The sequence below is a fragment of the Phyllobates terribilis genome, unplaced genomic scaffold (genome assembly GCF_046119375.1).
Source record: "Phyllobates terribilis strain yellow unplaced genomic scaffold, ASM4611937v1 Scaffold_1__5_contigs__length_1240528914, whole genome shotgun sequence".
NCBI classification, from domain to species: Eukaryota; Metazoa; Chordata; class Amphibia; order Anura; family Dendrobatidae; genus Phyllobates; species Phyllobates terribilis.
The window spans coordinates 513,009,095-513,026,789 of NW_027362761.1; the positions used below are offsets into that span (position 1 = coordinate 513,009,095).

General features: G+C 42.9%; 1 protein-coding gene across 2 annotated transcripts; it reads left to right on the forward strand.

Moving 5' to 3' along the window:
* Positions 1-1,398: 1,398 nt before the first annotated feature.
* On the forward strand, positions 1,399-15,902 carry SMIM15 (small integral membrane protein 15). Of its 2 annotated transcripts, none has more exons than XM_073680265.1 (2): positions 1,399-1,545; positions 14,712-15,902. In XM_073680265.1, exon 2 carries the CDS (start codon positions 14,730-14,732, stop codon positions 14,952-14,954), a length of 225 nt encoding a protein of 74 aa, XP_073536366.1. In that variant the 5' UTR covers positions 1,399-1,545; positions 14,712-14,729; the 3' UTR covers positions 14,955-15,902. The 2 variants fall into 2 exon arrangements, with proteins under 2 accessions (XP_073536366.1, XP_073536367.1); XM_073680266.1 differs by lacking the exon at positions 1,399-1,545 and adding an exon at positions 4,993-5,055.
* The last annotated feature ends 1,793 nt before the right edge of the window (positions 15,903-17,695 follow it).

The window sequence follows — 17,695 nt, forward strand, 5'->3', positions numbered from 1 at the left end:
AGCAAGCATGTGATTATCCTAAATGTGGTCACGTGCCGATTATACGTATGAGGCCCCATTCAGTACAACTGATATGAGCGAGGCCAGAAATGTCTAGTGGGAATGTGGCTGGCAGTATGCAAATTGTAGACTTGCCTGGCGCCAGCATCCAAACGGAGCCCCATGCCTGGACAACCCCTTTAAATTCTAAGTGCTACATAAGACTCCAAAGCTAAAAGTGGGCCGTGCCACTCATGGGCCAGTGCTTTAGGCTTACACTCAGGGCAAAACTTGCCAGCCACTCTCTTTTGCGTATGTTTATATATATTTTTTTACATATTTTATTCTTTAGTTTATAATCACATATTTGCCAACGGTCACGATTTTGCCTGGACGATAAAGAGAACAAGACTGGAAGAAGAGTGAAACATGATGGATATCCAGGGACGGGACTCTAACGTCCCCATCAAACTGCTTCCGGACTGCCTATAAAGGTTAAACGCTCCGATTTTGCAGTGAGGTTCTAAAACATCACTGCGTAGAAGCACAGATACGTGTAGGGATACGGGTGTCATGTACAGCTGGAGTCACCAGAGAAACAGGGACGGTTTATTACCATCTCTGTATACACAGCACTAAACGACCTCTGTATATACAGCACGTAGGCAGTGGTGACGGCACATCCTCCTCCATACACAGCAGTCAAGTTATCGCTGTGTATAGGCAGAGAGCAGGGGCTGCGGGGTCACAGGACAGACAGCTCTCCCAGAACTCCACTGTAACTGGGGCTCATATACCGTCCCAGGTACAAGGGAAATAAGAGCAGAAGACTATTTCAATATTTAAATGCAAATATCTTTTATGTGTAAAATAAAAAAGATAGAGAATAAATCAATAAATATGTCGTTAGAAATACAAATCCAATTGTTAGAGTGAGGAATACATTTTTAAATGTATTCAGTGGTTCTAGATGCTCATTAAAAAATGGGAAAAATAGACACTTATTTCCCTTATTTTCCCACTGAGATCGCCTGATATCAGCAAAACAAAAGAAAAAAGCTCCATGTATCCAAGTATCACAAAAAAGACGCAAAAATGACAAGAATACAATGTTGTAGTCTTTTTGAACCGCATGTATGAAAAAATGTGCCAGGTCAGGTATCGGGAGTAAATGTCCTGGTCTTGAACTGGTTAAATAACCCCATAGACCAAAGGCAACCTCTGCTCCAAAAGAGGCTTCTGCTCCTTCTGCCTGCAGCTTTTATACTCTTTGCAGACGGTCCCCGACTCCCAGCCGCCTCCGGAGCTCGTGACGTCACGAGTTCACAGTGCTGAAGACACTTTGTATTCAATGAAACCTTCCCAGGTGTGACTATCATTGACCAATCACCGCGCAGCTTCCATTCCGCCCATGTAGAGACGGCGTGCGTAGTCCAATCACAAGGCTTGTTACTTGCTGACTCCAGGAAGTGCTTGTGGCAGAAGCAGCGCTGCTGGCAGGAAGGAGTCTGGCTCGGCCACAGTTCCTGCATCCTCCGGTACTGCGTGCGGCTTCATGTGCTGCTGGTATGTTTCTGGCTGACGCTGCAGGGAAGATTCAGGGGATCATTAATAGTGTTGTTTGCTGAGGTCTTCACTAGGCGGTGACGCGGGGGTAGTCGGGACACACGTCCATATGCTGATGTTGCAGTTATGTAAATAAAGCTTTAAAGTGTTTCTCCACAAATCATTACAGGGGTTGTCCACCTTTTGGGGACTATTTTTTTTTTTAGTTAAAGGGGTTGTCTGAAACCAAAGGTGAATTTAAATCCTAAATATTCTATTAAATGTAATACTCTAATCACTTTTCTAATATACTTTAATTAAAATGTCCCCACCGTTTCCTCTCGAACTTCCTGTCTGCCCCGTCCCCAAATGATGTTTTGTTTGAATCCCCCGGCATGTGGTGAGGATTGGGTCTGGGCAGTGGGCAGTGGCCGCCCCTGTCCCCACCCTGAAATGTGTTATAAGTGACATCCATTTCGGATGCTGGGCTAGTCCCTGCTCTCCACTACTTGCCGCGTTCTCTCCTTACAGTGCTCACTGCGTGCTCTCCTGTCAGCTCATCACTTCGGTGTAGAGCCGGTGAGGGAGTACAGTGTCACTGTGCATTCAAAGGGATGTAGAGCAGGGAGCTCATACTGAGCATACGTAGGAATTGAAAATGGAGGGTATGACACAGCCCCTGAAACAGAGGTCACTGATGAGTTTCAGAGTGGGAAAAGCAGCTGTGGCAGTGACTGCAGCCCCAGCTTCCTGAAGACTTCTTGTTTCAGAATCCTCAGTGCATGCTGGGATACTCAAACAAAACATCATTGGAAGTAAACAAAAAAAATCTGGAAGTTATATTAGAGAGGGAATTAAAAAAGTGGTTAGAATATTAAATTAGATCACTTTTGCTTCTGACAACTCCTGTAGATGCGTGTGTGTGTGTGTGGCTAATAGTTTTTTGCACTTGATATTCACTAATCATTTTGCACTGTTTACGTTCTCCCGGCCGCGTTGAACCGTCTGTTGACTGCAGAACGAGTTACCTGAGAATACTTTTACCTGTAGTGATGGTCAGGTACGACCATGTGAGTGCAGCAGCCGATCACTGAACTCTGCGGCTTGCCAGTGATTGGCTTTTGAGGTCACATGGCTGTACATGATGCCATTGCTGCAGGGCGGTAACTAAAGTCTGACAGGGACCACCAGAACGACTGGGAATTTGAAAGGGTTATTTATTTTGATTACATGTGTAGTTTCTTTTGCCGCATCCACGTGTTGCAGCTGTGGGGCATCTCGGGGTTCAGATATACAGAATAAATACACGGTGGGGGGCACCTTGGGGTACAGATATACAGAATAAATACACGGTGGGGGGCACCTTGGGGTGCAGATATACAGAGTAAATCCACTTCGGAAACATCTGTTGTAGAAATCTTAGGTACAGTCTCCTGTGTCTGTTGCCAATTTGCAGTTTGACCTGCCACAGGTCAGCGCTTACTGGTGATGGGGGCACGTTGACGATTTGACGCAGGTTTTCAACTGAATCCGCTATGAAAAAAGCAGACGTATAAACAGCAAAGTGTTCTGTTTTTCTATTTTGTTAGCCTTTTTTTTTTTTTTTGCATATATTCTGTGCCTAAATTTGTTGCAATGTCTGAACATGCCTTTGTTTCCTTCTTTAATAGTCCCAGACATACTCTTTTTAAAATGCTTCTAATCCTTGCTATACTGGGCACCTCGGCCAAGCTCCTGTCTCCCGTAGCACTATGACACGTGGCTGTGGCTCAGTGGCCGGTCACAGGCTGCTGCTGTCACTGTGGCCTTCCATGATTGATACATCAGCAACAATCTGCTATGGTGGACGGCACGCGATGACTTTGCAATGAATGACACGAGGCTGCAGCAGGCGATGCCGCCCGGCTGGTGGTGTGCAGGGCTGCGATTGTGTCAGGCAGATTTGCAGTCGTTTCCAGCATCCACCGCACGCTTTCCCAATGAATGAGGAGAGGGAAACCACGTGGTGGATGCTGGGTGTGACGCGGGTTAGCCCAGCATTTACCGCTGGGACCGCGTCACTGATGCCACGCCTGACTTGACATCAGCGGAAGAAAGACCTGGTTGCTGCCGGGGGTCAATTGATGCCTGTGAGCGGATAGCGCAGCTCACAGGCAAGAAGGACAACCAAAGGTATTTACAAAAAGACTTATGGGCACAGGGTGAATACATTGGGGACATAATAAAAAGTACTGGACAACTTCTTTAGCATTGGAAAAAACCTGAAGGTCTGAACTGAAACGTAAGTTGATGTGCATGCAAAATGTAAATGCATGTTCACACAAGGCCATTAAACAGAGAGAAACCAAAGACAAGAAAAATACCCAAATAACTGAAAGTAAATGTATAAATCGCACAGTGCAAAAATGATATTATTATTAACATTGGGGACATAATAAAAAGTACTGAACAACTTCTTTAGCATTGGGATGAGCGCTATCTGTCAAAACCATGGATAACACTCATCCAATTATTATGGTTGTGTGTACAATGACAAAAACAGATGCCACTCGGACCACACTGTGATCAAACTCTGATCAGAATAATTGGTTGTAAAAATCCTACTTGTGAATGAGCCATGAATCTGCTGTCAGGATCACTTTTAAAGTTGGGTTCCCTTTAGCGCTCTGTCAGTCCCTGGACAACAAATGGAGCATTTCATAGCCCCGTCCTGAGATCGGTGTGGGACTCAGCAGTTGGAAACCCATGCAATGTTGGGAATATCCCTATAATATTTGCATTGCCGGTCAATCTCTGCGTAGTTCCTACACACAATATGGATGACATCTTACCAAATCTCTGTCACTCTACTGTACTGTGGATTTTCTACCCACTCCTGTAGCTGGGCCATGAGAAGTCCAGTCCTGGGGGGGGGCTTGTGTTTTGTTGCTATAAATGATGCGGCTGTGGGTTAGTAAGAAGATGGGTTCTTGGCATCAAAGCAGCCAGTTACTGGAGATAGAGGGGGCTCGGTGATTCTTGAACTTGGGGTTGATTGGAGGCATATGCTTCTTATTAAAAGAGGATCTGTTAGAAAACACAAGAAATCTGGGCTGTACCAGTCAACCTGGAAATGGCACGTGCCTCCGACGACCTGCCTGCATCGGACGGCTGGCACACAACATTAGAGTCCAGTGATTGTCTGGACGTGAGCGCGTTTTCAAGACTAATTTATGTCGCAGGTTGTATATTATAACATGACCAAACAGCAACAGATGAGATGATTAAAACAAATATCTGTCCTCTCCAAGTAATGAGAACGCTATAAAAATGTTTTCTTCTCTGACAAAAATGTCCCGTTCCTGCATTCTGTGCCGACAGGAGGATGGTTGGAGGATTAGTTTTGCTCGCAGAATAAGCAATGTGAAGTTGTGTTTGGCAGCCGCATCTAATCTTCATTGGCTCTGTTCTTAAAAAGCAAACAAAATGTATTAGTTCTGTCTGGAGTCCGGCTTTTAGGTTCAGAGGGCAACGACCGCAGTGGAGAGGACGGTAATATAAAACCTTCCTATTTTCTGGCTACTATTCTCTGCATTCATGGATGTGCGGATGATAATACCATTGGTGGTTGTGAGAAGAATGGGAGTAGTAGTAGGAGAGAAGTTATCTGATCCATCTTAGTTATACAGTGAAAAGTTTCACATATGTTCAAAAACTGTCACTCAGCATTTAAAGGGAGTGTGTTGTCAGAACATGGCCTATTCTGTAAAGAGACTTTCCCACTTTCAGTTGAGTGGACCCCAACAACAGCCCAGGTAGAGAGCACTGAGCTCAGAGGTTGGCTACATTGGTGATTCACATCGCTGCCAAGACCTGAGCAGGGAAGCTAAACCTGGAGAGGGTAAATACCTACTTGGTTTGCTATTTTTGGCATATTATTGCATTTGGGGTCTACTTTCCTGAAAATGGAAAACTCCTTTTTAAATCAGCCTTTTTTTGTTATAACTTTTTTTCCCTTCATTTGGACTTTAGCAGCAATAGACTTACTTGGATAAAAAAAACTTTCTATGCTCTATTCAGGACAAAAGTCATTGTGCAGGAAGGGGGAACAGGTGAGTTGTGCTATCACCTATTGTGAATATCAGATCCTGTGTTATCAGTCATTGTGCAGGAGGGGGAGGGAGTGATCTGTGATTATTGTGAATCCTGTATTTTCTGCTCTATATAGAGGTGTTATCAGTCATCATTCAGGAGGAGGTGGTGAGCTGTGCCATTGCCTATTGTGAATATCAGATACTGCCTTATCTGCTGTATATAGAAGTGTTATCATTCATTGTACAGGAGGGGGAGGAGGTGAGCTGTGATATTACCTACTGTGAAAGGAAGACCCATCTTTATCTGCTGTATATAGAGGTGTTACCTTTCATTGCACATACATTTCCTGTAGGGCTAGAATATGGCCAGTGTGTTTGGGGTTGTTTGTATGGTACTGATACCGATTTACACATCGCTTTGGTATGTGGCTCTGCTGTAAAAGTCATTTCCAGGAGTGAAGGAGGGCTGATTTCTTATTAAGCTGTAGTCACCCCGCACAGTGTGGGGTCACGTTGTGTCGGAGGAGCACAGAATGGTATTTCGGTTGGCGGAGACTTCAGTTTAGTCATATAAATCTGATGTGGGCAGATATTCCTCATTTGACCTCTTATTCAGAATACTGAACCTTAGAGAAGTCCCACCAAACCTGTCACTGCCTAAACCCACAGTATAAGTGGGGCAATCTACTTGTTAATCTCCGGCTCTCCTCTGGATCTTGTGGCTATTGCTACTTGCCGGCTCACACTGGCTCTATGTGCAGCCAGAAGTGTCTTTTACAACTCGTCAGATTTCGGCTTTATAGGTTGCATAGTGACAACGACTTTCGGCTCTCGCCTTAAACACCAGTGTGAACCGGCGGGTCTGGATAGAAGTCACATGACCCAAAAGAGGACCGGAGCGACACTGCAAACCCGGGAAGATGGCGATTGGCAAGTGTATTGCAACATTTGCACAGGTTTAGTCAATAAAAAGTTCAATAAGAGTTATACTTTAGGGCATATTCACACGTCAGTATTTTACATCAATTTTTGTATGCCAAAATCAGAAATGGAACTTTACAAAGAAAAATTATAATTGAAAGATTGACTCCTGTACAGTGTTTGAGATGCTCAGTTTTAGCATTGAAAAACTGAAAAAAATACCGGTATGTGAATAAAGCTTTAAAGGGGTGGTCTAAAGGCAAAGTCATTTTTATTCCAAATCCCTATGTATTTAGTGCCATAATCAAAACTATTTTCTAATATACTTGCATTAAAAAAAATCCCCATGTTTCCCTAGCTACTCTATTTTTTTTCCTGCTTTCTCTTTGGCGTGTTGTTTGAGAATCCCAGTGCATGATGGGATACTGAAGCGGTGCGTCATCAGGGGGCAGAGGCTGCGGATACTGCTGCAGCCTCTGCCCCCTCCCTGAAACGAAGCATCATCAGTGACCGTCCTTTCAGGGGCTGGGATAGTACCTGCTCTGTTCCTGCTCGATGTGCACAATGACAGTGCACTTTCTGTTGCTGGCTCAGATCAACAGTAACGAGCCGGCAGCAGAGCATTGTCAGAATACCGGCGTACAGAGACCGGTGACGTCACTTATAGGGGCGAGGCTGGTCTCTGCACGCCAGATATTCTGACACCTCTCTGTTGCTGGCTTGTTACTGCTGATCTGAGCTGTCAACAGAGCGCAGGCTGTCATTTTGCACAGCGTGTAGGTACTAGCTTCGTTTCAGGGAGGAGGCAGGCGGTGCAGCATGCACTGAGGTTCTCAAAGCTTTATCAGAAATGATGTAGGGGGGAAGAAGAAATAGAAAAACAGTTACAGTGTAGTTCTGAAAGGATGGGTAATTTTTAATGAAAGTATACAACCCCTGGCAAAAATTATGAAATCACCGGGCTCGGAGGATGTTCATTCAGTTGTTTAATGTTGTTTGAAAAAAAGCAGGTCACAGACATGGCACAAAACTAAAGTCATTTTAAATGGCAACTTTATGACTTTAAGAAACACTAAAAGAAATCATCAAGATAAAAAATGTGGTACTCAGTAAGGGTAATTTTTTTCAGACCAAGCAGAGGGAAAAAATTATGGAATTACTCAATTCTGAGGAAAAAATTATGGAATCACCCTGTAAATTTTCATTTCCAAAACTAACACCTCCATCAAATTAGATCTGCTCATTAGTCTTCATCTAAAAAGGAGTGATCACACCTTGGAGAGCTGTTGCACCAAGTGGACTGACATGAATCATGGCTCCAACACGAGAGATGTCAATTGAAACAAAGGAGAGGATTATCAAACTCTTAAAGAAGGTAAATCATCACGCAATGTTGCAAAAGATGTTGGTTGTTCACCGTCAGCTGTGTCTAAAATCTGGACAAAATACAAACAACATGGGAAGGTTGTTAAAGGCAAACATACTGATAGACCAAGGAAGACATCAAAGCGTCAAGACCGGAAACTTAAAGCAATATGTCTCCAAAACAGGAAATGCACAACAAAACAAATGAGTAACGAATGGGAGGAAACTGGAGGCAATGTCTGTGACCGAACTGTAAGAAACTTCCTAAAGGAAATGGGATTTACATACAGAAAAGCTAAACATAAGCCATCATTAACACCTAAACAGAAAAAAACAAGGTTACAATGGGCTAAGGAAAAGCATTTGTGGACTGTGGATGACTGGATGAAAGTCATATTCAGTGATGAATCGCGAATCTGCATTGGGCAAGGTGATGATGCTGGAACTTTTGTTTGGTGCCGTTCCAATGAGATTTATAAAGATGACTGCATGAAGAGAACATGCACATTCCACAGTCATTGATGATATGGGGCTGCATGTCGGGTAAAGGCATTGGGGAGATGGCTGTCATTACATCTTCAATAAATGCCCAAGTTTACATAGATTTTTTTGGACAGTTTTCTTATCCCATTAATTGAAAGGATGTTTGGGGATGATGACATCATTTTTCAAGATAATACATCCCGCCATAGAGCAAAAACTGTGAAAACATTCCTTGAAAGAAGACACATAAGGTCAATATCATGGCCTGCAAATAGTCCGGATCTCAATCCAATTGAAAATCTTTTGGAAGTTGAAGAAAATGGTCCATGACAAGGCTCCAACCTGCAAAGCTGATCTGGCAACAGCAATCAGAGAAAGTTGGAGCCAGATTGATGAAGAGTACTGTTTGTCACTCATTAAGTCCATGCCTCAGAGACTGCAAGCTGTTATTAAAGCCAGAGGTGGTGCAACAAAATACTAGTGATGTATTGGAGTGTTCTTTTGTGTGTTTGTTTTTCATGATTCCATAATTTTTTCCCTCTGCTTGGTCTGAAAAAAAATACCTTTAGTCTGTGTGCCCACGATGCATTTTTTAAGCGTTTCCGCAGCGGCAAAAACGCTGCAGTAACACTTAAAAAACGCATGGTAGAAGGCCTGCCATGTTCCCCAATGATAATCTGCATGTGCTGTGCACATGGTGCGGAGATTTCTTCTGCGGATTATCATTGCGGAAAAAAACGCAGCACTACCAATTATTTTGCGGAAGTGCTGCGTTTTCGCCTCCATTGACTTACATTGGAACGCATGGATTCCGCATCACTGCATCTGTAGATGCGCATTCCATGCGTTCTAATGTGCGGATGGTACCTGGGTGTGGAGGACAGGAGACTCTCCTCCGGACCCGGGTACCATAGAAACTGTAAAAAAAAAGAATAAAATAAAAAATAAATGTTATACTTACCTTCTGATGGCCCCCGGTGCTCTTGTCCTCTCATGCCGGCCGATCGCGATGGACTGAAGGACCTGCGCTGACGTCATAGTCATGTGACGGGTCACGCGATGCTGACGTCGGCAGATCCTCCAGTGTACCGCGATCTGCCGGCAGCCAGGACCGAGCGAAGCAAGACTGCGGGGGCCATCAGAAGGTAAGTATAGATTTATTTTTTGACATTCTTTTACGGTCACACTATATAAATCTATGCTGTTTGCATGGATTTATATAGTGTGACCAAGTTGTCAAGCACTTTCCAAGTGATGATAAAATCGCTTGGAAAGCGCTTGACAACATGCATGTGGAAATGCAAGTGAAGAACGCTTCACATCCGCATGTCCCTGGCAGGAAAAACGCATGTACAATCCGCGTGTACAGTCATGGCCAAAAGTATTGAGAATGAGACAAATAGTAATTTTTCCAAAGTTTACTGCTTCATTTTTTGTAATGGCAATTTGCATATACTCCTGAATGTCAAAGAGTGATCAGCTTAACAGCAATTACTGTACTTGCAAAGTCAATATTTGCCCAGAAAATGAACTTTAACCCCCAAAACACATTTCAACATCATTGCAGTCCTGCCTTAAAAGGAGCAGCTAACATCGTTTTAGTGATTGATCCATTAACACAGGTGTGGGTGTTGATGAGGACAGGGCTGGCGATCAATCAGTCATGATTAAGTAAGAATGACATCACTGGACACTTTAAAAGGAGGCTGGTTCTTGGTATCATTGTTTCTCTTCAGTTAACCATGGTTATCTCTAAAGAAACACGTGCAGCCATCATTGCACTGCACAAAAATGGCCTAACAGGGAAGAGTATCGCAGCTACAAAGATTGCACCTCAGTCAACAATCTATCGCATCATCAAGAACTTCAAGGAGAGAGCTTCCATTGTTGTCAAAAAGGCTCCAGGGCGCCCAAGAAAGACCAGCAAGCGCCAGGACCGTATCTTAAAACTGTTTCAGCTGCGGGATCGGACTACCAGCAGTGCCGAGCTTGCTCAGGAATAGCAGCAGGCTGGTGTGAGTGCTTCTGCACGCACTGTGAGGCGGAGACTCTTTGAGCAAGGGCTGGTTTCAAGGAGGGCACCAAAGAAGTCACTTCTCTCCAGAAAAAACATCAGGGACCGACTGATATTCTGCAAAAGGTACAGGGAGTGGACTGCTGAGAACTGGGGCAAAGTCATTTTCTCTAATGAATCCCCTTTTCGATTGTTTGGGACATCTGGAAAACAGCTTATTCGGAGAAGAAGAGGTGAGCGCTACCACCAGTCTTGTCTCATGCCAACTGTAAAGCATCCTGAAACCATTCATGTCTGGGGTTGCTTCTCAGCCAAGGGAATCGGCTCACTCACAATCTTGCCTAAAAACACAGCCATGAATAAAGAATGGTACCAGAATGTCCTCCAAGAGCAACTTCTCCCAACCGTCCAAGAGCAGTTTGGCGCCCAACAATGCCTTTTCCAGCATGATGGAGCACCTTGCCATAAAGCAAAGGTGATAACTAAATGGCTCATGGAACAAAACATAGAGATTTTGGGTCCATGGCCTGGAAACTCCCCAGATCTTAATCCCATTGAGAACTTGTGGTCAATCATCAAAAGACGGATGGACAAACAAAAACCAACAAATTCTGGCAAAATGCAAGCATTGATTATGCAAGAATGGACTGCTATCAGTCAGGATTTGGTCCAAAAGTTGATTGAGAGCATGCCAGGGAGAATTAGAGGTCTTGAAGAAGGGGCAACACTGCAAATATTGACTTGCTGCATTAACTCATTCTAACTGTCAATATAACCTATTGGTACTCATAATATGATTGCAATTATATTTCTGTATGTGATATAAACATCAGACGAACACTAATAAAAACCAGAGGCCAGCAGATCATGTGAAAATATAATTTTGGTGTCATTCTCAAAACTTTTGGCCATGACTGTACAATAAGCATGTGTTTTTTCTGCCAGGGAGATGCAGAAACGCTCAGGAAAAATTCGGAGCATTTCTGCATCGTGGGCACATAGCCTTACTGACTACCACATTTTTAATCTTGATTTCTTTTAGTGTTTCTTAAAGCCCTAAAGTTGCCATTTGAAATGACTTTAGTTTTGTGCCATGTCTATGATCTGCTTTTTTTCAACAACATTAAACAACTGAATGAACATCCTCCGAGCCCGGTGATTCCATAATTTTACAAAACAGTTTAGATTATGGCACTAAATAGATAGGGATTTAGAATGACTGTTGTTTTGCCTTCAGACCACCCCTTTAATATCAGTTTCTTTTACTAGTCACAATCATATTGCAGATAGATAATGGTTTTATACTTGGTCTGGGTCAGTCTATTGCTGACTTGGGATTATCGGAGCCATACAAGAGTCCCGCAAGGTGCATGAGGTGAGTTCTGTTTTCTAGGTAGACATTCTTTCAGTTGTGTCCGTGCTGCCTGTTTGGTGTCTGCAGTATGGAGGTTTTCTTTTTTATATGTATCTTCAGTTACTCTCTTCCCAGGTGTAAGGTGCTCCAGTCATGATCTCATCCCGGTGCACTGTGGAGTATCATACCTTCCAAGAATAGCCAAATAGTAATAAGCCCCCGCAGATATAGGACCGTGGCACAGCTAAGCTTTCTTCTCTATGTGCTCGTGCTGTATGGTATTCTGTATTCCTATTGTCAGATGTCACACTATAACTCCATTGTACGAGCGCAGCTTCTATTACTATCTGCCTCTTCTTTATTCATCTTTTTGTCCTGCGTAGACCTGCGGGCCTTCTGTTTCATACTGTGCCATTTCTATGGCAACAATGCACACAAAGAGAGAACCTGATTGCTTCCCTGTGGCCATTATGAATAGCCGGTAAATTACGTTCGTATATGATGCAGCATATCATTCAGACTAGTGGGGGAAATCCTAACAGGTTTATGGGGCCTCTGACTTCTGTTAAGGACCACTTCATTTTTTTCCCTTCTGTGTAAGTTTCCACTGCACTCCCTATGGGTAAGCTAAAAGTAACGAGGCCCTTTCACCTGGCTGAGCATGTTAAACTGGCCGCATCATGGAATGGTGGCTGCACCACCATTTATTTTTTAATTTCTAATCTCCTTTGCTGAGAGATTGGCTTGTAAACTTTAGACTCTAATTTCACCTCTAGCCAAGGGGACGTTCGCAGAGATGTCTCCGGGGGCATGTACTTTATTCCCTGCCGGCATCTACTGTGATTACCAGTGGGCAAGAGCAGAGCTGACAGTGCTGTGGGATGAGAGCTGCAGATGCAGAGGTGTTTGTAAAGGCTCACCGCTCTGCTCTCTTCACCTGCCCTGCTTGTTTTTGTAGTAAATGCCAGCAGTAACATCAGTGAGGAAAGCTGGACTGTGTCTCATTACATGTCTCATGCAGAAAAAGCTGGGTCTGACCTTCTCTGGGGGCTTTTTTTTTTCTGGTGAAACACCTCCTACTTGGTCAACCTCATGCAGGGGGAAAAGTAGACTCCCCCAGAAAATAATCTCTGCTAATGCCTCCTTGGTCTTAGTGAAAATTAGGACACAACTTTACAAGCTAATATTTCTGTAAAGATGAGCCTTTAAAAAAAAAAAAAAAGTTTTATTCAGATCTGCAGCCGCTATGCCATCATATGGCCAATTTAACGTGCTAAAACTGGTGAAAGGTCATCTTTAACCCCTTAATGATGGAGCCAATTTCCATTTTTGAGTTTGTTTTCTCTCCTCCTTCCCAGAGCCATGCCGTTTTTATTTTTCTGTCCACGTAGACATATGAGGACTTGTTTTTTGCAAGATGAGTTGTACTTTTGAATGACACAATTTATTTTGCCACATGGTGTACTGGGAAAAATGTAATACAGCTATGAACTGCCAGGTATGAGGTGGGCTCACCCCGTGAGCCCACTCCATACACCCGCTTTCGACGTACTTGTAGAATGCATGTCGTGAAGGGGTTAAAGGGAACTTGTCACCTTGTTTTCCCCAAATAAATTAAGGCCTCTTTTACAGAATTCTTTTATACAGTATGTATGTCTCCAATTTCCTATGCACAAAAAAAAGAAGGTCCGGTCCTGTGCTGTTGAGGGCAAAGTACTGTAATGCGCATGCACCAGGAGAGGAGGCCAAAGAGCGCCGATAACCGTGGGTAAAGCTGGCGCATGCGCACTACAGTGCTTTTCTGTTTTTGTTTTTTCCCCACTCAAAGTGTACATTAAATCTATGTTGCCAAGTAGAAAGTCAGCAGGCAGGATACAATTTTATTCGATCTTTATTTAAGAAATACATTAAGTGCAAAAATGTGTTCTGAATTGGTCTGTCTCTTGTAGTACAGGACTGTACGGGTCGCTGTGCCACCATGCAGCCTAAGATGGAGCCACCATAAGATGGTGCACCAATTTATCTGTTTGTGAATATGTTTAGGTATTATATTGTATACTTCATTGATCTGCATGTTACGGAACATGGAAAGGGTATAAATGTCATGAAATCCCTGGGTCTCCCGTTGAGAATCCCCTACAACTCTTAGCAGAGCGCTGCTCCTTCCATTTATAGTAACTGCTGGGAAAATTGGGATATGGCTATGTTCCCACGTTGCGTTTTTGCTGCGTGTTTTTTTTTTTTTTGCAGGCAAAACCTGCTCCCTTAGCAGTAAAGAAGCTGCAGGTTTTTTTGTGGTGTTTTTTAGGATCACAAAATTCAGCTTTTCTTCCACCACAGAAGCATTTACACAGGTCACCAATGCAAGACATATGTGAAACCATAAAACCATTTTTTGAAAAAAGGGCAATTTGATCAAATTATTTAGTGGAAAAATATTTTTATGTCTGAAAAATGTTTTATTTTACACATTTCACTAATTTAATTTAATTGTACTAATCCTAACTGCTATCTCAGGTGAGGAGACCAAGACATTATGGTTTAAACATGGGGAAAATCACAAAAATAAATTTGTTTTACATACTGCTGTATATGCTTTTTTTCACTAAAAATGCAGAAAAACCTGATACCTGCGTTTTTTGCGCTTAAAAGTGACATGCTGCAGTTTTCCAATTCAATCAGGATAAAAAAACAATGTCTGTGCAAGGGATTTCTGAAATCTCATAGCTTTTGCTGGTACTGTAAAAGGCAGCTTTTAATTTGCATAAAAAAACCCCAGCAAAAATGCATCATGAGAACATATCCTATGACTGATTTTTTTTTTTTTTTCTTGCTACATTTCCAGTTTGCTTGGTGAGTGGGGAACAAGACCTACGGGATTACACTGGTGGGTCTCACGTGTCATGAGCCTACCTATCCAAACCATTACATGTGAGATGATTGATCACTTTCTGTATTTTTTTTTCTTGTCCCTTAGTGTCACGTCTTTGAAAACATGATTGACATAAAGGCCTGGGCTGAGTACATCGTAGAATGGGCAGCCAAAGACCCATATGGCTTTCTAACGACTGTGATCCTGGCCCTCACCCCGCTGTTCCTAGCGAGTGCAGTGCTCTCATGGAAACTGGCAAAAATGATTGAGGCCAAAGAACGAGAACAGAAAAAGAAGCAAAAACGTCAGGAAAACATTGCAAAAGCCAAGAGGACAAAGAAGGACTGAGAGCGCAGCAGCAGCCAGATCATGGCGTCAGGAACTGTTCAGTAACCAGACCTCCTACAGCAACGCTACAATACCTAACACTTCTGAACCCTGGGAGCACCGTGCTAATCACAGCTCCATCTTCTGTACACCCATGCTTTCAGCTGACTTTTTAAAATGAGACTTTCATCTCCGAGTGTCCTGACATTTTATGCCCAGACATGTAAGGTTTCTATATTTTGCATATGTAAAAGGGACCTTATTCTGTAAAAAATTTTTTTTTTTTTTTGTATTTCGGGTGGTTTTGACACCCAGTTTTTCTAAGGGCTGGTACAATTGGTCATATTGGGAAGAGGGGGAGGCGGGGGGTGGAGGGAGTGATGTAATGTCTTCAATGTACATATACCCATCACACATTATTATATACTGGGGGGGGTCTTCTTCCCTAGGGGCAATGCTGGAAAGGGAGAACACAAAGGGGCAAGACATTAAGTGCTTACGGTAAAGTGTCCGTTCACATAATTTTGTGCAGAATCTTTAGACTGGTTCTAGACCACAAATCATGTGCAACTTCAAGGGTGAATTCAAATTGGACCAATTCATTGCAGAAAGTTCTCCGGTTGAGTTAATCTGAATGATGCTTGTATGACTCCATGTCCTGGGCCCCATTCAGATGTAAGGGACCGATTATGTATAGCGGAAATTTCTGCAACCCTAATACTTTCTCTTTACTTTGCTTTTGAGGTGCACTGCAATGAGGGAGTAGGATATGACGCACAATATGGACTGTTTGCCACAGGATATGCAAACAGTGTAGTCACCTATGTAGAGAATGTGATGGTGTGAATAAAGAGGCGGCGGCGTATGTGCGCCTCGTTCCTTTCTCTTCTATGGGAGTTCTCAAAATAGTTGAGCAATTGCATAACTGTTCAGAGTCGCATCAAGTTTTAATAAACTGACCCAAACCAGCATTGGATTTGCATTGTGTCATACATGTAATACCTTTTCTTTCAGATTAACTGGACTCTCTGGATGAAATCCTGTATATGACTAGCCTAAAAGGTGCGCATGGGGTTTATAAAAAATAATAAATCACCCAGCTACTGTTCACAGGATTAGCCCACGGCCCCACTATCAGTATTCGGTCAGTATTCTTTCTCAGGAGTGGATGATAAATGCAGAATTGGTGACTTGTTTCTATTATACCTTTTCTCTGATTGTTCCTCTTCTGGTGTTGGCTCCCACTCCTGAGAAAAAATACTGACCGAATACTGACCAAATACTGATAGTGGGGCCGTGGCCTTAGTCTGATAACGCAAATCAGGCCCATTCACAAACGCAGACACAAGACCTTACATATGGCTGCGGGTCTTCATCCTATCCACCCATCTTATAAAACATAAAGAAGCTTTTTACCTTTCACTGCCAGGACAATTTTTCTCTTTGAAAAACACAATCTGATACTTACGGACATCTTAATACAAAACGTTAAGATTTTATACAAAATCTGTAATAAATGTAAGCTTTGTAAGTAAGTCTTACTCAAGCAGAGCCTGACTCCACTTTCTAAAGTCCCCAGACCTCAATACACATACAAAACCCAAGATAAAAACATAAGTAAATAAACCGCAATAGTGGTCCCAACCTCTACAAATAAGGTTCAGACCTGTGCATATAAAGGTGTGGCCTCCCTTTTCTTTGAGCTGAACATTAAATTCATGTAGTTCCCTATGCCTGGGTGTCCATTAGCCAGGTCTCAGTCCTTGTTTACATTATGTCACTTGACAAATGGTAAGGTTGTCATACTAGAGGTTAGGACCGTCCCGTATAGGGTCACTGTGAAGTGGTGGGATGGCTTTTACATTTTTTGGATCAAAATTATGCTAAGCACCCTATATTATTTTCATGCAATATTGCTATTAATTTACTGGAGGCTATTTGCTTATGTTTTTATCTTGGGTTTTGTCTGTTTAGTGGCCAGTGTGAACATGCGCCTACATGCTGTATGTACAACTTATATTCCAGTTCATCTCTTCATGTTTTTTGTTCCTCAATACACAGGTACGCTCATCTCAGCCAAACATTTGTGTTCTCTGATAGTACCGCCGCCAGGCTCTTTTGGCAGCAGCTTTTCTCTCAAAGAAAAAAAGGATTAATATATATTCTCTTCCATAGTATTAGTATGTAAATCTTTCTCTTCACCGACATCTGTCGGGGAGGGAGAGACCCCCGATCCGACAAAAATTTGCAGGTTTAGAAGAATTTAGTGGGTGGATGGGGCCTAAAGAGTTAGAGATCAGCATGGGCAGAGATTTTTCAGCACTACTCACTCCTGCTTTGGTAAGTCAGTGCCGCTAATGGAGCTGTTTAGGGTATTATCCGCTAGAACTTGTGCATTGGAATTGAACGCATGCACGATATCCGCTGATCATACAAACGTTATCGGCACCGCTCTCCTCCCGCTATGGAAGTGAGTGCTGGGGATAATACTTTATATCTTAGCTGCAGCAGCGTTTGTGGCAAGACAGATTACATACGTCCATGGCATTGAACAGGTTAAGTGACCCCCCTATAGTTCTCCATCCACACCTCACCTTTAATTTAGCTGATGTAAATGGCACTGCCTATAAATGAGTAAAAGTGACTTTCTTTGTACCTTCCTATTCTTATACAATAGTTATTCTATATCCTCGGGTGATACCGTAACAATATAACAGCCTGAGGAGGGGTAAATGGGATAGGTATGATGTCATGATAGAACA